Below are 21,667 nucleotides of genomic sequence, written 5' to 3'. Positions count from 1 at the left end.
AGCTTTTTTAGGAGCCTAATGAGTTCTCTTTTTAATAACAGTAATGCTAACCGCTTACAGTTCTATAACAGCACTCTTCCTAAGGGATCCCAAAATACTAGATCTGTGGAGCAACCTGATGATACACAGAGCTCGCTCCATCCACCAGTGAAATACAGCCATTGCTGAGGTGAAACATGTCAGCTGTTCGACAGTGCGCAGGAACGCTACCCAATGGCTTAGAACACGAGGTGAAGAAGAATATTGTATCCAGTTGAAATGGTGGAAGGAAAGTATTGCAAAGATTTTAACAAATGGGTGCCTAACGTTAGGCTTCTAATGCCACATTTAGGAACGTAAATAAATTGCTTGATTTTTTTTTCAATTGATTTTGATGGGAGCTGCTGGTTGCTCAGGATTTTAAAAAAACGCCCCATTTATTTTGATGCCTAAATATTGGTTTAGCAATCTAATTTGGGCACATGATTTTTTTGGAAAATTTTGGACTATCCAGACAGAGCCTTACTCAAGGTGGAGTTTGGCCAGGACACCAACATGAATTCTGCTTATCTTCTGAGAAACTCAATGGGACATATGTTGGTAGTCAAGGCCATGTTTTTCCACACGAGGTTTACTTTGTGTTTCTTCCAATCTTGTCTGCCCACCCCAACCATCTCCTTTGCAAAAGTGTTTTGTGGCTTGGCTGATCTTCATGTCCGTTAAGAATATTTTGAACTACAAAGAGAATGATTGAAAAAGGAGAGAGAAATGTTACATCCGTTGAGTGATGTTGTATTCCTTTCAAGTGAATGTGATGAAAGGAATCTGAGCAAGCTTTTAAATCTACAGTCAGTTTTCTCTTGCATTGTATAGATTAAATCCTTGTCGTCCTGACTAGGACCTGCTAGGTAAAGGAAAGCCTTTTGTCTAAGCATAGGTCAGTGCCACTTGCTAAGGCCAGCCCTCTTGCTATCATGTTGACAATATGGAGATGTGTCTGTGGAGCCGAGAGCTTTTACACAAAAAGAACAGCCAGTGTTATCTGAACTTGAATTATGTATCCTGTGTACCATTGTAGTGCAGAAATGTTAATTGCCTAATTATGTTTTATGTACGATCAGGTCCAATTCAAAACTACCCAACAACAGCTACACTCTAGTTCAATTACAATTCGTTGAGTTAGATTGAGGAATCACTTGGTAAAATTCTGTGGCTGAGGTCATGCAGGAGGTCAGACTACATGCATCTAGTTGTCCTTCTAGTTGACCTTTTGTGGCTTAGGCTCATCTCTAGTTTTTAGCAAACAAATATATTAAAAGGAAAACAAAACAAAACAGCAGGTCAGTCTGCTATGGATGAAATAAGAACATCCATCCATCCCAGACCTTTAGCCAAAACCCCTGTTGAGTCAAAAATGATTAGTTAGCATTTTTGGCTGCATTTTATTGCTGTGGCAAATCTGCTAACCACTTAATGGATGCTAGCAAAGGTCTCCGTGCATGTGCATAGATCTTAGGCTGTGACACCAGCACTCGGTCCTCTCCAGTTGCCCTGCACGTGTGCACCATTCCCCATCCCATCTTTGTGGGCAGTCACCTTGATTCGCTTTCCATGCATCTGGTGAGGGGAAGGGAGAGAGATCCTCAGTCTATTCAAGACTCAATAGGTGGAGACCATTCTACATACCCCTCAACTGTTCCTGAACTCTATAAAAACATTCCTATGTATTTTACCATTCAAAGGTGTGTGTGTGTATGTGGCACCATAAATGTGCATGATACATTACAGAAAAGTGCTGAGCTTCTGCAGTTCCCGTTGAGCCTGCTCCTGTTCTTGGTTATTCTTGTGTAAATCAAAAGTAATTCCATGGATGACAATAAAGTTATTCCAAATTTAAACTGGAAAAATGATTATTTTTAAAAAGAAAAGCAACGCTTCCTAAGAAGGCTTCAGATTTGAAGTGTTCAGAGAGGCCAGTAGCTGGTGCCATAGAGCTTGCAGGAGTGCCTTCCTTAGCACATGGTGGGAGTTCTGTGAGCTCAGGGCAACCTGATATCAGCTACGAAGCAGCTTCTACACTAGTGCCCCTTCTGCATGCAGGTGGGTCTGTGCGAGAGGTACTGCTCTCTACTGGACTCCGCAGATGTTCACAGTGCTTTTTTCCATTAATGTGTATTTTCATGTTGCCTTTGCTTCTGAGTTCCCATGCAGATTAGAAGCAAAAGCACTGAATGATCAAAAGAGGCAATGACCTCTACGTGGGAACCATAGATCTGTGTGACCAGTATGGCCACATGGAGCCCTACATTTCCAAAGCCCCCACATGGCATGCAGCTACCCAAATGGTCAACCTGAGAATGATGCCCAATTCACTTTGATATCTGACTCTGTCTCTAGAAGACTGAATTCCTTAACTGCCCCCTCAAGTTACACTTGAGTTCCATCTCCTGGCTTCCCAGCCCCTGCAGAGGCATCACTAGAAACCACAGAGCTTATCAAACCGGTGAGAGGAGGAAAAAGAAGTCTGGGTGGAGAGTGTGTTGATTGAGCACATTCCTGAGCAATCTATGCCAACTCCTATGAAGCCCCAAGAAGAGTTAAAGATGGCTGCCCTCCTTAGGGGTAATTCCTCCCTGTTGTGCAAGAGGTCTCACTAGGACAAGGCCCTGCAAATGGCTTCTGCCTGTACCAGGAGAGGTGAATCCGGCCCAAAGAGCATATAGAAAAGTCTGTATAATGGAGAGCTCTGCTTTTTTGAGGGAGTAAAAATTCCCCAGAAGTTAGATTGTATACATTATACGAAGATGGTAAATATTGTTTGCTTGAATGCAGCTGTGTTCCAGACAGTGGGGAATAAATCGTCATAGGTGATGGAGTGCACATTGAACAAGAACATAGAATTCTTGCTGCAAGGAACCTCATTGCCACAGTCTTTAACTAGTGATCCCAAAGGGTTTCAGACTTAAATTTTGCCAAATAAAGGCTGGATTTTGGAAACAGGCCGCAAAGTTTTAAAAAAAATCACTCAAACATGCAAACACAATAGGTCAACTTTGTAATTCCTGTGTAGCCTCGAAAAAAACCCTGGTATAGAAGGATTGGTGTTGTGATGTCACTTGGCCAGCACTGAACCTATGCTCCTGCCAGCATATTAAGAGCCATTGTACTGCTGCAAGAGCCATCCTTTGGAGGACATGTTAAATGCTGTGTACGAGAACAAATGAATCAGTGGTGGATAGTCTGTGAATACCAAAAAAAAAAAAAAGAAAAAGGAGGTTCTTACTGTGACACCCTGGCAAACCAGTATTCACCACTGTCATGTAATTAGGATATGTTTTGCACAAAGTATGCCTTGTGGGGTATCCTTCTAAAAGTCTTGATCTGCTAGACATTAGTATCTCGTTGGATTGCATGTGCTATTGTCGTATGTGAAGTTATGAAGTTTGGCTATGTCTGTGTTACTGAACCATGTTGTGAGGTTGAAAATACCCATAAGCAGCCTTTCAGGTACAACAGTAAAAAGGCCAAACAATGTTAATGGCTTATTGAGGAAATGCACACAAGCACAGGGATTACCCCAGGAACTGCTAGCACTACACAATGGGAACTGTTTGACCCAGGTCACAGCGAAAGAGCTTTCCAGCAAGTGGGAAGAAGATTTAAAGGGGGGAAAACGACATCCCGTGAGTACCTCGCCCTCCCTACAACAGTGGTCCCCAAGCTTTCTGTGGGAATAGCACATTCCTATTCCTAAAAGACTGTGGTGGGCGCCAACCTGCTGCCGAAATGCCGCCAAGAAGCGGCAGCGGAAGGAAGCCTCGCCACCGAAATGCTGCCAAGAAACAGCAACGCTTCTCGGCGGCATTTCGGCGGGCGGTTCTCCAGTGGCCGTGCTCGGCAGTGGCATTTCGGCTGCACGGTGTCCTGCGGGCGCACACAACTGCCCTGGCGGGCCCCATTGCATCCACAGGCACCGCACTGGGGACCTCTGCCCTACAACAACACACCTGGAAACACCTGAGGATAAAAGACTGAACAGGGGGGAAGTGATGGTCCCAAGCTAGAAGGATTTTGAAGCTGTGTATGAAAACCTGGGTAACCCAAGCTGCAAATCCAAGGCAGCTTGTGCCTTAAAAATCTGCCAGCCTGTTTATCACACAGGGTGAGCATTTGCTCATTCATATCCTGCCTGTCTAGTATGTTAAGCTCAGTTTGTGGTTTTATTTATTTACTATGTAATCTGCATTGATCTGTTTGCTATCACTTATAATCACGTAAAATCTATTTTCAGTAGTTAAACTTATTTTATGTTTAATCAAAACCAGCGTGTGTTTGACTAAGGTCTGTGGAAAATCTTGGCTCAGTTACCACAAGTGTGCATGGTCCTCTTCACATTGAGGGAGAGGTGGGTTGTGTGTTAGACCCATATTCTGGTCAGATTTGACTTGGGCAGGATGGTACTGCTCTGGGGTCCAAGGCTGGTGGTTAGACAGCCTGCATGTGACTGCAGCTGGGTGTGTCCCTATTGTGTGAATGCTGGTGAACATGCTGCTGTGACAAGTTGCAAAGTCTTCCAAGCTTGTACTGTGTGAGAGGGAGCCCAGGCTGGTGGGTCAGAGATCTCAGTGGTACCCCATTGCCAGGTTGCACCCTGGGGAGGGGGACCTGTCACACTTACATCTTTGCAGATAGGACTCTGTTGTGGCTTTAAGGTACAGCCCATGGAGATGCAGAGATTCGTTAGTCCATCAGCGGCTCCTGAAGGCAGTACACCTCCCTGAGTGGTAGGCAGAGTGGCTGCTACTGAACTCTTACAGGGAGTAGTATTTGCTTTTTCCTGCGCTGCTTGGACAGTTTCACAACCCAGTGTGCAGGTATGACCATAGCCTTGTGTTACACTGACCTTCCCCCAACTCTTTTATGGAGTATTTAGCATTGCATCAGTAAGAGTCCCCAGGACATTATAACACTGGAAGCACAAGGACCAACATTGTGGCTCACCATTTGTTGGGGCAAAAGAGGGGGTTGGGAGGCTCTGGGTCTTCTCTCCCCTTGCAGAGCTAAGCATAATCTAGCTCAAAGTCTTCAATGATGTTTTCCCCAATAGTTTTTCCTTCCAGAGTGATGCATAGCAGGGAAAGGAACAGCTAGGTGTGAGAGGATGTTTGGATACAGTGGCTGGATGCTTAATGGGCTGTAACTGTCATGCCTTTTGCCTAGCCCCTTTTTTCATCATCATTTCTTCTGTTTCTCATTTATTTCAATTGGCTGGTTTCTATCTGACAGACTCACAATGGCATGAGGGCTGTCCAGTGGCTGTTAGGCTTGTCTCGACATTTGTTTTCTATTCGCCTCCATTTCTTTCTTAATTTAAGACACCGTTGATATTTTTTCCCCCTTTCAAACATAATGAACGACTGAATGTTCAGGGAGCTGTCAGCTCTATTGGAGTCTTTTGTCTTCTATTCATCATTGTCTTCATTGTCCTCTTTAATTTAGCTGAGGCACTAGGGGGATCACTTACTGTGAAAGACAACATTGCCAGCTGTCCATAGGGATTTCACACATCTATTAATCATCCAGTGTGAAGCTGCACTGTATGTGCAGTACTTCACATTATAAAGGGCAGAGCATGTTGGTCCTTTTCAGACACACAACACTTCAGCTAATACTTTTGAACTTTGGTATCTGAAATTAGATATCTGAGGCCTTGTCTATAAACTCTCGCCAGTTTATCTATTAAAAATGGATCAAGCTGTGGTTTATACACAAACTTGGACTGGTTTAATTACATTGATTTAAAATACACCTTCAGTTATATAATGGTGCAACTTGTAATATAGACAATACCTGAGTTTCAGAGGGAGCTGCTTGGTGCTCAAACTATTGAAAATCAGGCCACTGCTTAGGGGCCTACATATGGGTCTAATAACTTAATTTTAGGCACCCATTTTTTAAAACATTGGCCTAAACCCTAATATATTTATAATGGCCCACATCCTCAGAGGTACTCCTAATGCTTCACAGAACATTAAAACACACTGTTTTTAAACAGTTATTTATTTTTTAAAAAACATTATAAAAATCAATGAAATATAAATAATAAAAAATCAATAAAGTAGGTTAAAATGAATACTATGATATATATGTGCACACACACACACAATTCCAGACAATATACCTGGATTTCTAATAATAGCTTAATTATTTTAAATTAACGAATTTTAAAAATCTGTTTTATTTTGTATCGTTTTACAAAATATGCTTTTCTGTTTACTACTTGCTTTACTTTACTGGGCTTGTACAATGAAAATCAGTCTGTTTCAATTTCACTTCAAGACCACGGAGTTATTCTGGGTTTACATTGGCCTACCTAAGATCAGAAACCGGCCCTGTGCATGCAAATTCCATTGTTTATGTGCACAAATGGTGTGCAAAACTACATGCACCAATCAATGTTTAATGCAGCTTAGCCCTCACAGCTACCATTGAGAATCTAACCTACCATTCCTAGGTGCAATAATTGGAAAAACCTGCCAAGGGTTTTCTCCAGCTCAATTTGGATGCTCTCAGCATCCTAGACCTCTGGTAAACAAACTTCAGGTCAGGAGAGGGAGAAGACTACACTGGTGGCACAGATGGATGATCTTCATTTTGTCTGTGGAAAATATAAATTATTGGACATACATCCATACTTATTGCAGGTCATCTCTGTAATATATCATACTGCTGGCTATGGATTGTTGCTGTCCCATCTCCAAGACAAGGCTGGGGTCAGCAGGCTTTAGTCATTTCTCTCAGGCTGCTCTCAGAAAATCATGACAACAGCCTGTTTCGTGGCCCTTGTGTAATTAAAGACTGCATCATAATGCATATGCTCAAAGGGGCCAAATTAAGGTTGCACAGGCAACCTTAATTCTGGCTCTTCTTTACTTTTAAATACTTGACTTTGCAACCTTAATATTCTCTGAACTTCTCTGTGTGTTTGTCTATCTACATTTCATTTTCCAACTTACATTTTCATATCAGGGATTTTTAAAGATTACTCCACTGTCCTCATGGTGCTGCTTAAATCACTTTTGAATTGAAGCTATATAAACATTATATTCAAAGCAGTCTGGCTAGTTGAAATTAGCTATGTGCAGTTCCTAACAAATTCAGAAGCTATGGATAACATATAGTTCTGGGGTGGTCGTGGTTTGTTTGTTTGTTTTTTTCCCCCACAGCTAGAAATCTCATAGCTGTTTGAATTTGAAAAGATTAAGAGTCTGAACTTCCCTAGATAGACAGAACAATTTCAATTTCCAAAATGTGTTACATTTTCAAAGCCATTGCATCTGGTGCTGGTACCAAATGTAGGGCAATCCATTTGGCTCTGTCACACCATACTGCCTTTAATCACTTCTTTTGGTCCCAGTGTGTACAGTCAATGGGGCTACTCAACTGAGTAATACTATTCAGTGTAAGTAAGGGTTGTAGGATCTGTCAGTCTATATGGAAAATCAGCCTAGTTTCGGTTTCCAAATTCATCAGTACCTCTGTTTAGAAAATCAACATGACTTTTGTTTTCAAACTTATGCAAAGATTGTCTTTCTGTGGATGAAAATCTCCTTGCCATTTCAGACTTGCTATTGTTCCATGTTTTGTATGCATTGAAAAACACAATTCTGGGGTGGGAGAGAGAAGTATTCCCTCCCAAACACATGCCCCAAAAAACCCAAATGATTTTAAAATGCTAGGACCTCCTCCTGTTGTGTTTGTTTTTTCCACTCGTGTCCAAATTTTGCCCTGACTCACCTCAACAACTTTAATCGAATGGAATGGGTTGTAAAGTCAAGGCAGAGTTTGGCCCATAGAGCTTCACTCAGTTTACTGTGTAGAATTTTATGTAAGCATTACTGAGAAGGTTCACCAGCAACATAAAGATGAAAGATTTCAAACTAAAACCCTGCTTGATGTTTTTTACCTTGCACAAGTCTAGTTTCTGTCTCTTAGAGAGGCATAAATTATCCTAATCCATTTAAATAGAGTGGTTTCTTTCTTATCTAAATATACAAGAGCATATAATTCATTATACACACCAAGATGGAATTTACACTCAGTAAACACTTAAACACTATGGACAGCAATAGAATGGGGATAGTAAAGAAATGCAAATAATTCCAGCAGGCAGTCAGAAACATGTGATTATTATATCCCTGTGGCCAAGCACAATACAAAACAATTGGCACATTACACTGATTTCAGGGTTGTGATTAAGCAGCTTTTGTGAGTGGGGGAGGGTGTTCTTTTTATTTATACCACTTTGCTTTAGTCTTTTTTTTTTTTTTAAATCCTGCTAGACATAAGCTGTAAACAGGGCAATGGAGATCTCGTAAGTGGTTTGTGCAATGAGGATCTTCTGCTGTGTATATTTTGGTTGAGATATTAATTTAAGTTATGCTAAACATAAAATTGTGTGATTGTCTCTGTTTTGGAAAATATTGTAATGAACTATTGTATGTCTGGTTTGTGCATACAGGCCCAGATTTTCTGCCTTTCACTTCAATGAGTGCAGTAACAGAGCCAGGAGGCCCTGATCTTGCTCCCTCTGATATAAATAGGAAAGCACCTGCTTGTACTAAGAAAATCTTCCTCTCTCCTTTTGTTTGCTACTCAGGCCAAAATAAAAATGGGTCACTCCTCAGTGGGTTTTCATGATATATGTGGGTTTCACCAACATCATCATGAACCTCAATTCAATTTAATTTTTAAAAAATTCAGTGATGGTTACTTTAATTTAGGAGAAAACACAAATGATTTGCACTATACAAACTACTCAAGGTTCCTCATTTTACTAAGGGCTACTTTTTTTTAAAATGAAAAAATAAAAAGGAAAGACTGCAAGAGTGATCATTGTCACTGTGTATATAAACTTCTGTATTTGATAACATAACAAAGACTCCTCTTCCCTCTTCCGTTGCACAACAGAGGCAATAAAAGTGGCAATCCTAGGAGACCTCCACATGCAAGTCAAATATGATTCTTCTGTTTTCATAAACTCCTTTGGCATTTATTCAGTGGAGAAGTGCTATTTATTGTCTTGGCTGGTATATCTGATGTCTTCAAGATATCTCTTAAAGAAGCCCTGAAGGATTTATACCAGAGCATGTAAAAATGACAGCTAAATGCCTTCACTAGTTTGGATGATGAAAAAGTTTGAACTGAAAGCCACGAGATATCAAGTGCTGTGTAGTGTTGACTGTATTTTTTTTATTATTATTTTTATTGAGAAGAATTCAGGAGAATGCCCTCAGTGTTCCATGTATAATCTCCTATCAGTGTTAGAATTTTGAATGCTATTCTTTCTTTGAGTACCAAGTATGACATTATTCACAACGTTTGCAGTGTTGTTGTAGCTGTGTTGGTCCCAGGCTATTATAGAGAGAAGATGGGTGAAGTAATATATTTTATTGGACCAACTTCTGTTAGTAAAAGAGACAAGATCTGAAGAAGAACTCTGTGCAGCTCGAAAGCCTGTCTGTTTCACCGAACGAAGTCAGTCCAGTTAAAAATATTGCCTCAACCCCCTCGTCCCTCTATTATTCACAGTGACATTTTGGAACCACATTTGTGTTGTGCTTCTGATTTATGCATTTATTTTTAACCTTGAGCAGAACAATGTGATTGTGATTCATTATTACATAATTTTAGGAGAAAAATATCTATGCAGGTTATTGAAAACACATTTTGCAACGAGGCACACATTTTTATCAGTTGCTGCATAAACTTCTCAACACGGTACTGCAGTGTTCACTGTATTGGAGAGGAGGAAAGATGGTGCGTCTACACATTTTTTCCACTTTCCCAAGATCTGCTCAGCTCAGGAGAAAGGCAGAGTTACCATGGAGCCAGTTTTATGGCTCCCTGGTTCTCTAGCTGACCCAACTCCAACCCCAGCTCTGGCATAATTTAGAGCACCTTAGGGGCTGATCCAAGTTACAATGGCTGACTATAGACCAGCTGAAAATTTTCAGTATAATACTGTGCTCCAACCTACTTCTCCACCATCATTTTGAGAACCTTCCCTTGCCAGGAGACTTCTTAAGAGGACAGCTGTAGGCAGATCCCATCCCCTTTGTCTCCACTGGTTCTGGCCCCTTTGTGATACCTGAGCAGCACAATTTGGTACTCTCAGTTTAGCACAACCACCTGTATCCCTCATTTGAAGTCTTTGGGTCAAAAATACAGTGTTGAGTACTATATAAACAGATGGATACCTGAGGTATCTGAAATTCACTTCTGCTATGCCAGTGGCGGGCCTTCCCCAAAACCACAATCAGAAATGGGCCTGCTGAGTGGAAGTCTTGTGATATGGCCAAATGATGATTTGGGACTAGACCAAGATCACCAAACTCCTTGTGAATTGGTTTTGAGTACACACCATGGTTGGCAGCCACTGGGCCATCCAACATTTGTCAAAAATATATTTGTATCATTTTAAGACTCCTATTAAAGGATTGCATTTGCGTCAATGCTGGTAAAGACCCACTGTCATTTCCATGATAAACTAGCATTTTTGAACAATTGGTAACTTGGCCATAAATTTGCTATGTGCTGGATTTTCACAGATAAATCCTATACCTGGGAATTAATTTTTTCATCTTGAAAATTCCTCAGATAGCACACACATAGCCAATATTTTTCTAAAATCTCTAGAGGATCCTTCATTGTCCATTGGATCTTTAATGCACATTTTAAATATTCTGGACCTATTTCTGTCCTGAAGTAAATAAATCAGTGGGTGAATTGGCTAACTAAGCACAGCAGAATCTCAGGGTTTATCAAGTCCCATGCACAATACAAGAATAATTTCTTAGTGCTGATGTTCTATGCCCTTGCTTTGTCATCACAGTTTTGTGCCTGCCTTTCTGACCACAACCATGCCTGTACCAATGTGCTGTTCGGGGAGTCTGGATACAATGTGTAAAACAAAGACTAGGGAACCAGTCTCCCTTTTGCTAACCTACATTACTTTCCTATGCAGCTGCCTCTTGGCAGGAGGAATTTCTTCTTGCAATTAATCATTGATTTTTTTTTATTCTTTTAATTTTCTAGACAGAATCATGAATAAACTGGCAGACAAGCAAGACCAGAGGATACCATGAAGAGAAGTTTACAGGTCCTCTATTGCCAACTGTTTCGTAAGTAGAGATTTGTTTGCTCATTTATTGTGAGAAATGTATGATTCAATGTCTCTCTAAAAAGAGTAATCGAACCACCAATTTAGGAGGTCCTTAAGCATGTACTAATTTTAAGCACATGAAGGGTCCCAATGAAATCAATGGGACCCTTCATGTGTAATGTTAGGCATGTGCTTTAAGTCCCTTGTTCAATCGTGCATTTGGAAGCACGTTAAGAAAGTGTTCGGTCTTCAGCAGATTTAGCAGAGTCTTATTCAAAGGTGAAAATGCAGAGCAATAATCATCTAAGCCATAAGAATTCTCAAAGGAATGAGATGTAAGAAGGTTGGGAATGGTGGTTGGTAGCAGGAGGTACCGGGGTATATGGGCCCTTTAAGAGAAGAGCTGTGGGGGGTGGGAGGGACAAAGGACCTGTTCCAAGGATTTGGAATGAACAGAGGCCCAGGTAATGGCCTGGCAGTTGAAGAGGGGAAGCAGGAGTTTGATACAGGGGGAAAACCCTGGACAGTATTCCTTTAAGGGGCCGTGTAGTATAGGTAGGGTGACCAGATGTCCCAATTTTTTGGAACTTTTTCTTATATAGGCTCCTATTACACCCCACCTCCTGTCCCGATATTTCACATTTGCTGTCTGGTCACCCTAAGTGTAGGGTGGGGTAGGGCTTTCTTTCAGCCATTCAGGAGGAGCACTCTGGAGGAGGGTAGTATCTAGACTGCCTTGTCCCTCAGAACAGGGGAGACACTGGCAAGAGAGGGAGGTCAGGAAGGCTAAACTCCATAGGGTCACCTCTCACATCTGTCTCACCCTGAAGAGCACGCTGCAGGGCAAGAGCTCCTTGTGGCTGGCAGAAGAACCAGAGATAATTGTGAACCTTTGTAGTGCAATGGTGGACTTGACTGGTCAATCTGGGCGTTAAACCAGCCACAAGTGGAGGGTGATTGGTCTTATAAGAGAGGCTGTGTGGAATCTGTAAGGGGCACTGAAAAGGGGGAAGAGAAGGAGGCTGCTGCAAAGGGAACTCTCTAGCTGGGAGGGGTTGCTCTGTTAGCGGCAGCCCTGTTACACAGGATGTAATGTTTTGCTTCTGCACTGTTTGCTCAAACTGACTTGGGCTGGTAATAAAGGAAAGCTGTTATCAACTAATGATTATTCCGTAATCTATGTGAAATGCATCAGTGGCTTCTGCCTAGTTCTCAGTGGGCAAAAAACATCACAATAGCCAACCTTGGTGGTGGTCTCAACATAAAGACCAAAGATGGAATGGAGACTGAATTACCCTCCCACACTTACGGGCCCTCCAGATCAGGGGTTAGGCAAAACAATGGGAAGAAACCTGGATTGCTGTTTTATGTGTTTGTATATACATGGAATCCATCTGTTCTCAGTGCTGTCAATCTGGCAACTTTCCTGGGGAATAAATTCACTTCCACAACTTAGAAAGAAAGTAAATTTAAAAACAAGGGGTGCAAATATGATCATTGCTTATTGTTTGTTAATTATATTTTACAAAGTAAAGTGTCTGTTCACAACAGCATTCTGGTAGAATTTTTTAATGTCACCTCACTTCATTAGAATTTTCATTTGTCTGATACATATTGTGCTACACAGTTCCATAAAGAAACCTAGTTATTAGGATCTCTTTTATGTTCATTTTTCACATTGCAGGGGTGTTTTCCCAGTCACTTCTAATCTATTTAACTAATCTTTTATAAAGGCGCAAAAGTCTTGACTTGTGGCATAATAGTATCTTTAGAGGCCCAGAATTCATACTGTTTGAATGGGTGCATGGGACTTAAAATTCTTTTCCATGGAGGACAGCTAGGTCATTTATCAGATAGTAATGCTTTAAGCACCCAGAGTTCAGCTGCGAGGGATATATCTTCTATTCGTTTGTTATAAAAATAACTCTAAATATTAGTATGTTTTATAGATGATCATGGGAATCCATTTACTGTTCTTCATTGTCATAATGATGCTAGCCTGGTTATACTTGTCCTCTTTATTTATGACATCAATACAATGTAAAGGAAAAAGAAAGTGGATCACCAGTCACAACACAAAGGGATAGATTCTCAGCTGCTATAATGGGTCAAAAGTCAATGTGGTTTCATATTAGTCTTAACTAGGCCCATCTAATAATAAAGACTATTTGTGTAATTCTATTTTGCACTGCTAAACAGTCTGTTACAAAGTTTGATGTTTTTCTGCTGTGTGTGGTTTTTTTTTTTTTCAGGGCAGTGTTTTGAAGGTAATAAAAAAAAACCTTGGAAAATGCAGAGGGAAAGAATGAGCAAACTGTACTGAAATTGTATGAATAATCAGTGGCAAAGTAAACTACATGATATACTTTGAAAAATGAAATGTAAAAATATTATTTTTAATCCAAGTTGAATGAAGTTTTTCATTTATTTGCATGCACTCAACAATGGTATATAGTAAATGTAGCTAGCATTACCCATTCCTAGCTTTGTAGTAGTCTATCGGTGCAGACATTCCAATGTTACATACATTTTATAGGTTTCAGAGTAGCAGCCATGTTAGTCTGTATCCACAAAAAGAACAGGAGTACTTGTGGTACCTTAGAGACTAACAAATTTATTGGAGCATAAGCTTTCGTAAGCTACAGCTCACTTCATCAGATGCATGCAGTGGGAAGAGAAAAAAAAAAGCTGTAGCTCATGAAAGTTTATGCTCAAATAAAATTATTTGTCTCTAAGGTGTGCCACAAGTACTCTTGTTCTTTATACACTTTATACTATGCATGCATTCGGGGCTATTATAAGGAGCTGTTTCATTGGTTTGTTTGCTTTATAGAGCCTAAGGTCATAAGGTTTGTTTGTTTGTTTGTTTGTTATTCCCAGCAAACCAATTTCGTCATTTATATCAAATAGACATATTGCTTTAAGCTAGGCTTCTTCCAATTGCTTCATAACCTCAATTACAATCTCCAAAGAGTGTATTTTACAATAAAACAGAAGGAAGTGTTTTTAGTGTATGTTTTGTACATGTCCTTTGTGCCATGAGGAAGCACCCATAATGTAGTCCTTACATTTCATCTACACAAAGGAGGGAAAATTGCTACTACAGTACAGCAAAAGAATATACTTTTGAGAATGCATCAATAGAGTAAGTCATCTGTAGAGACAATTCACCATTGCCATGCACCTTGTGTTCTCATTCACAGCAGTATGACGTGGGTCCAGAATGCTGCCTTTTTTGTGTGATAACATTTTACACTCACTTTGCACTGGGATAAGTGACGGCATGAAGTTCTGGGCAATGGAGACTTGGGCCCTTTATGGCTACTCTGCACGCAGTTCCATTTCTAATATTCTGGCCGTTGCTTCAGTCAAAGACTGGGATGTAATAAACAAAGTGTTCATGTAGCTGGAGAGACAAACCCTGTCTATTTTAGGAACAACCATGTTTGCTGTAGGGTCTAAACATGGCTTCCCTGGCCAGTGTGAACAGTGAATTTTTTTCCCCTGAGGATTGCATCTGAACTATGGGAAGCAGTCTGGTCCAGTGGCTATGACAGTGCACTGGGTTTCATCAGTCCTAGCTTCTGTTCTTGGTTCTCCCTCTGACCTGCTGTGGGACCTGGGCAAGTCACTTAATCTCTCTGTGCCTGTTTCCCTGTTTTGTCGATTTAAATTTAAATCTCTTCAATCTAAATAGGGCAAAGGACAGTCTCCAAATGTGTCTTTGTACAGTGTCTAGCACAATGTGGCCCTAATCTTGGTTGTGGCGTCTAGTTGCTATTGTAATAATAATATTTAGGCACCTACCTGATTATGAGACCAGGAAAGCTGTTAGCTGCTCAAGTCTTTTGAAAATCAGGTTGGTGTCTAAATATGAATTTAGGAGACTAACTGTAGACACCAAGGTTTGAAATTCTTGGCCTAGCCATCTAGCCAGTCCATAGAAAGGTTTTGTAACATTATTCTAATTTGGTTCTCAGACAGAATATCCGTATTGGCTGGTCAGGAAAACCATGCTAAAACCCTGTTATAGCAACACGTGTGGCTTTTGTTCTTTAATGTGGTTGTAGGTAGCCTGGATCTGATTCCAGTTGCCAGGAGGTAGCCTTGGTAAAAATTATGCAGCTACATTTGGCCCAGGATAGGAATTCTGAGCTATGCTGCTTTACCTCTAGTCATTCATAATTTATGTATTAGTAATTTAAACATGTAACATGTTCTCCCAAGAAGCACTGATTTCAAATTGCATCTTCAAATATACTGCCCAGGCTGAAATCTCTGAGAAGTTTAAAAAACAAATAAAAAGACCTCAAGAAACCTGTTCCCTTTTTGTTTTGTTAGCAGGAGCTTTGATGTCACTAGCTGGATTGTGCTGATGAGCACCAGTGAAAGCAAAACATTTGTCCACAATTTGCTGCCATTTGTTCTAGATACATTTATGGATTAAGTTTGTTGCCTCTGTAATGGTGAATGTGCATGACTTTCCCATGAGGCAGCACAATATCTTTGTTTAAAAAACAAACAAACAAAAAACTTACTGTGGTGATTTAAGCACTGTAGCTTTATACACAAAATGCAGACATATTGTAGAATGGAAACATGCATGTTATTTTACTGTAGATGCATTTTTCACATAGGAATTTGAAGTTGTATATAAACTAGCAAAAAATGTAGAGAAAGGCCACTGATGAAGCCTGTGGCTCACAAGCTGTGGGGGATGATGCTTCTATCTTCAGGCATTTATTTTATTGAAAACTATGAGGATATGATTTCTGTTTTTCTAGCTTGCCAGGTTCCGTATGGGCACCCATCGCAGTAGTATCTGGAAAATAAATGCAAGTAAAATCCCAATTATAAGTATTTCTTCATGCCATTGCCACTTGGTGCATTTCCCGGCATCAGTGTCTCACTGTTCTGTATTACAGGCTTGACCCAATACTCATTGAAGTCCGTGGAAAGACCCCTATGTATAGATCCCATAGACTAGGCCCTGTCAAACTGACTAGGGTCCTAAGACTGCTCCCATTAAATTCTGTGGGAATTTTGCCATTGATTTCAGTGGAAACAAACTCCTATTGTGGTAGTTTGGGGATGCAGAACTGGAGCATAGGACCTATTTTAAGCATTTGCAATATTAGCTAACGTTTACTTTTCTTTCTTTTGGCCAGGCTTTTTGCATGGGATATGATTGCAGTCTGGAAGCCCTAGTTGCTAGAGCTATGTGTGGAAGCTGAGATTTGTATTCATATGGGGACTTGCTCCAATATTGCTATTAAAATATGAATGAATATGGATGTTGCTTCCAGCACTGGCTTTGTATATTAAGAGTTCAATTTTCCTTTTAAAAGGATATGATTTGGGGTTTTTTCTTCTATTACTCCCACTTGCACAACCGTCCCTTTGCACCTCCCTGAACAAAATGTTCTTGAATGATTGTGTTTCATAATGTGGAATACCATAAGACCACTTTTCTCCCAGTGCTCTGAGTGCAGTTCACTCTGTTCATCCTTAAGGCATAGAGGCCTTCCTGTATTCCTGTTAATTCACATGGAGTGAAATTCAACCCGCACAGAGGGCCAGCACATGGTCAGTGCTCTACTTAAGTCCAATTTAGGTAGTGGGACTGATAATTGTTGCCATAGAATCAGAGAGCCATAGGGTTAAGAGGTACAGCGAGGGTCATCTAGTCTAACCCGCTGCCAAGATGCATGACTTGCATCATGCCATAAATGAATGAAGCATGTTTGTCAAAGAGCCTGATTCTGAGTGTCTTCTGAAGGGTTCTCAGCACTCTCAACTCCCAGTGACTATTTTCCCCCTAACAGGAATAGACTCCTGTTGATGCCAGTTCTCGCTGCTGACCTCTGTGTGTAGATAGGTTAGTGTGCATTGCTCTTCACGTAAGGCATTTTTATGGCCTTTCCTGGGTGTGTGTGTGTGTGTGTGTACACATGTGTGTATATCTATATCTATATCATCAAAGAAAATAACATACCCCCCAGCTTCTCTGCTTTCTGGGGTTTTTGAGCTGGTATCGGAAGTTTTGGTCACTCTTTGCTATTGAATTCCATTCTTGTTTCTGAGTGCATTAGTCACATAAAGTACCATGTTTTAGCTTGAGTGTAGAGAGATCAGTGTATCCCTGCAATGCAAAGCATTTTGGGAGCTGATCCTGAGAGATGCTGAGCAGGCACAATTCATACAGGAGCTTCTGCTGGGGTGCTCGGGGTGGAGATGGTTCTGCATTGCCTAAAGTCTGATTCTACTGCCACAACCTGGCCCTTGTGGTGCCTGATAAATATTAATCGTGTGCAGAGATGAGAAATACTTGGAATGCACTAAATGCTTCCACATCATTTACAGCGTTTGAGTAGTCACCCGATTGATCTTGCGCTTCGTATATATTCTAGGGCACAGATCCTCAAGTGGTGTAAAGTGTCCTGTTTCTGCCTACTTCAGTTTACACCCGTTGAGGATCTAGCTGTGTATATTTAAAATATGTGATACGTTTAAAAATACTGGAGATCATTTGATACAGATATTAGGGGTTTTCTTTCTATCATTGAAAGGAATTTTTAGAAACAAAAGGGAATATTCCTGTTGTTTTCTGTGCAGGAGTATAGGTGGTGGCCTTGGCAAGGTGTATGTTGGGGAGGGGTTATCTAGCAATGGATTCCATCTGTTTTTTTGCTTAAAATTGGAAAGGGAAACAGCTGCTGGGTATGCAGTGTTTCACTTGCAAAGCTTCTTGAGATACTGCTGAGTTTGAGCCTTTAGATTTGTGAGTCACAAGGCTTGGTGACAGATTGCCTGTCAGGCAGCTCACAGCAAGCAATAATATGCTCTGGCTTCCCCTAGAAATCAATTAAAGATTGTTTACAGTTCTCAGCAAGAACTGCACCTTCTTAAGAGAGACTGCTGTCACTACTTTGCTGTCACTATTCAGCTTGTGCATGAAGGCACATTCTCTATTCAGCAGTTGTGATTCTCCCATGGAAAAAAAAAGAATCCAGATAATCCTTTTTTTTTTTTTTTTAAATAAACCATTTAAAGGTGAACTGAAATGCTTTTATAAATTAATGCAATTGTGTGTGCCTCCTCTTACCAAGTGTGGTGCGTAGCCTCAGTAACAAGCAGTTCATTGTATTTGACATGAATATGTAGATCACGTGGCATACTTCCGTTCATTGATTGGATGAATGTAACTCTTGGCATTCAGTTCTTCATGCACATACTTGTGATTATGAATTTGAAACTTGCTTTATGTAAACATTTTCAGTATTTACTTTAAATTTGCTGTTTCAGTGAATCTTCTTGCCAGAAAATGTGTTCACTAGAATTTTCACAGAAAGCAAACACTGTAATGACTTGTTTTAACTAAGTTTGAAAGTGTGGAAAATATCTTCCATTATTCATTCAGGATGAATTCTAAATTTGCAAACCTGGGACCCCCAAGCCACTGACACATTGTGGTAATTCCTCCACTAACCTTTCAGATTTGTGGAAACATACAGCGATGTAAACCATCGGTCTGACATTAGAATATGGCCCAAGGCTGTGTATTTCCAGGCTGTAGTTTAAACCTGTGACAGTGAAGTTGGGATTAAAAGACAACAGACATCTGCACTGTGATATTGGCTCTTTCTGTCAGCCGCAGACAGGCAATTCTGACTTTTCACACAGCATTTGATAGTGTTCTTAGAATAAAGCATCTTCATTTTTATGCTTATAGTGACATTGTTCATATAAGAACCCTTAAAACTAATGATAAACGCATAGCCTCCCAGTGTTCGTAGTCTCCATGCATTCACGCACCAGAAGTGGAAGATTTTTGTTAACAACTTCACTGGCTATCAGACTAAAAAACTGAGAAATATTAAAAATTTTTGTTTTGAAACGTCCCACACTCTTATTAAAGAAATGAAATGAATCTCTAATATTCTTTTCATTCTGAATTATCTATGTTTTGGTCATAATGCAGTCCCCTTTCCACCACAATAAATCTGTCTAATCTTCTGTTTCAGATTTAGTGTTTCCCTCAAGCTTTGTCACAGAGAGAGATTTTAGAGTGAGAACGAAATAGGCAGGCGTATGAATGTGTCATCCCCCCACCCCCCTTTTTTTTTTAAAGGCCCATTCATCTGTCAAACTTCAGGAGTAATGACTGAGTAGGATGGGTGCTCGTGTGTGAGTCTTTGAGACACAATATCAAGCCAAGTGAAGGAAGAAATGATATTGAGAGGCAGACTGAAGCCTAGGAGCCATGGGCGAAATCCTGGTCCTATTGGGTACATCTACACTGTGATAAAGAACCCATGGCACCAAGTCTCAAGGTACATCTACACTGCGATTAAAAAAACCTACAGCACCAAATCTCAGAGCCTGGGTCAGTTGACTCGGGCTCCCTGGGCTCAGGATGTGGGACCATAAAATCGCAGTTCAGATATTTGAGCTGGAGCTGGGCTCCCCATTCATAGGGTCTCAGGGCCTGGGCTCCAGCCTGTCTCTGAACAGTGACATTGCAGTTTTATACTCCTACAGCCTGAGTCCCATGGGCCGGAGTCAGCTGACCGGGTCAACTGCAGCCTTGCTGTCAGTCTTCTATCGCAGTGTAGATATACTGAGGTCAATGGCAAAACTCCCCTTGACTTCAGTGGGGTAAAAGTCTGTTCCTATGTCCTCAAGCAATGGCAGTGCTTTGTGTCAATATGTTATAAAATAAAAACACACTTTCAAATATTAATTTTGTTTCTAACCCCTCCTTTGTTTCCATCCTAAACACAAAAACATTGATGGTTTTGCACTCAGTACGTTGTTCAATGGGGTAGCAATCAAGCTCCTATCGGGCAAAGCACGTAAATATATGAGTAGTCCTGTGAGCATCAATTGGACTACTCACGTGATAGAGTTACGCATGTGCCTAAATGCTTTGCTGGATCAGGGCCTCAGTGATGGTTGGTAGGAAAATTCTTATGGCAGCACAGACTGTGACTACATCTACCGTACATGAATACCTAAGCATCCCTTAGATCGTGTTACTGCAGGACATGCAGAAATAATTAATTTTTAGACATTTACCATACATTATCAGATATTCCCCTGTGTAACTGCAAAATATTTGTCCATTTGACATTGTCATTAATAACAAAATAATTCATATCTTTTGTATTTAGATTCTGGATAGTATTTTCACATGTTAAACTGAATTTATTTTTGCAATACTTTTGTAACTATTCTTCCTTTTTGTTGTTTTATGATATCTTTCAATACCCTGCAGATGTTCCCAACATTGATATACACCATCAATATAGCAGTACTGTAGAAGAAAATCCCTCTTTTGTAGCCAACTGAAGCCTGGAAACAATCTAGAAATGAACAAATATAAACCATGTGCAATCCAGAGCTGTCACTGGAAGCATTCATTATGTTCCCACAAACCCTTTTCTATCCCTAATTATTACACATCTATAGGTCTCCTCTCTGATCTGTATTGTGGATCACTTGGCCACTCTGAGATCAGCAGCAGGAATTGGAGAGACGAATTTTCCTATAGGTTCTAGCCTAATTGAAATCCCAGTTCAGCAAGCACACGTGACATGGGTCATATTAAAGACAACAAAAGACTACAAATCCCCCCCTGTAGATAAATTGCTGAAACATGCTGTGTGCTATTCTAGCTGGAATAAAGCTGTTCTCTTCCCTAATCAGTACCTGGGACTGATTTTATTTTGAAACACCCCAAATGTGGTATGATGGATCTAAACTCATGCCAAAAGTTAGGCATGTGCATCAGTACCTTGCTGAATTGGGTATTGAACTTACCTAAATTCAGTTTAGCTGGTTGGTGTGTTTTCTTCTGAATCACATATTCTCTAATAGCTCAGAACCAAAAGCACAGTGGTGGTTGGTGCAGGGGAAGAAAAAATTCGGAAGTCTCATCTTTCCAGGAAGGGAGGGCAGGAGAACCACAGCTGCAAAGGGTGTATGTAGTCTGATAGGTAGGTTGCCAGACCCCCACCAAAATAAGTATATGTTGCAGTGTACAACACGTGCTAGCTAGGGAGCATACCACTCTAATTTTCAAAGGTGCACACTATGTTTTTCCATCACACCTGCCCTGAGCCATTCTGCACAGGGATGGCAGGATGGTTCTTGGAACCACCATTTTTGCCCATGCCATATCACTGGTTCGGACACTCAGAGTGATTCCTAGTGGCAAGGGTCGAATTTAGGGCCAGATTTTCAAAGACACTTAGGAACCTAAAAATCAGTTAGGCAGTCTAGTGGGATTTTCAAAAGTGCCTAAACATGAGTTATACCAGGAGTTATGACTAAAAAAGATAATGAATGGGAATGCAAATTCACAATCCATAATAATAAGTACTTATTCACAGTACTGTGCAAACACTAACTAATTCCTCTAAATTCCATCTCAAATTAAATTTAATTTAGGCTCCAACCTAGAATTGTACGAAAGAAAATCGGGGCTATCCTTGGTGCCGTTCCACCTAATTGAGAGCACTG

At 40.6% G+C, this 21,667-nt stretch overlaps 1 protein-coding gene across 12 annotated transcripts in view; it reads left to right on the top strand.

Moving 5' to 3' along the window:
- TMEM108 (transmembrane protein 108) overlaps positions 1-21,667 on the top strand; it is a 389,399-nt gene that overhangs the window by 253,978 nt on the left and 113,754 nt on the right. For all 12 annotated transcript variants that reach the window (XM_073333193.2, XM_073333196.1, XM_073333192.1 and 9 more), the window contains one exon: positions 11,077-11,162. In XM_073333193.2, coding sequence (XP_073189294.1) covers positions 11,123-11,162 — 40 coding nt within the window. In that variant the 5' untranslated portion in view covers positions 11,077-11,122. The remainder of the gene's footprint in view (positions 1-11,076; positions 11,163-21,667) is intronic.

This window comes from Lepidochelys kempii, chromosome 2 (assembly GCF_965140285.1).
Source record: "Lepidochelys kempii isolate rLepKem1 chromosome 2, rLepKem1.hap1, whole genome shotgun sequence".
NCBI classification, from domain to species: domain Eukaryota; kingdom Metazoa; phylum Chordata; order Testudines; family Cheloniidae; genus Lepidochelys; species Lepidochelys kempii.
This window is presented reverse-complemented; position numbering and strand designations above follow the sequence as displayed.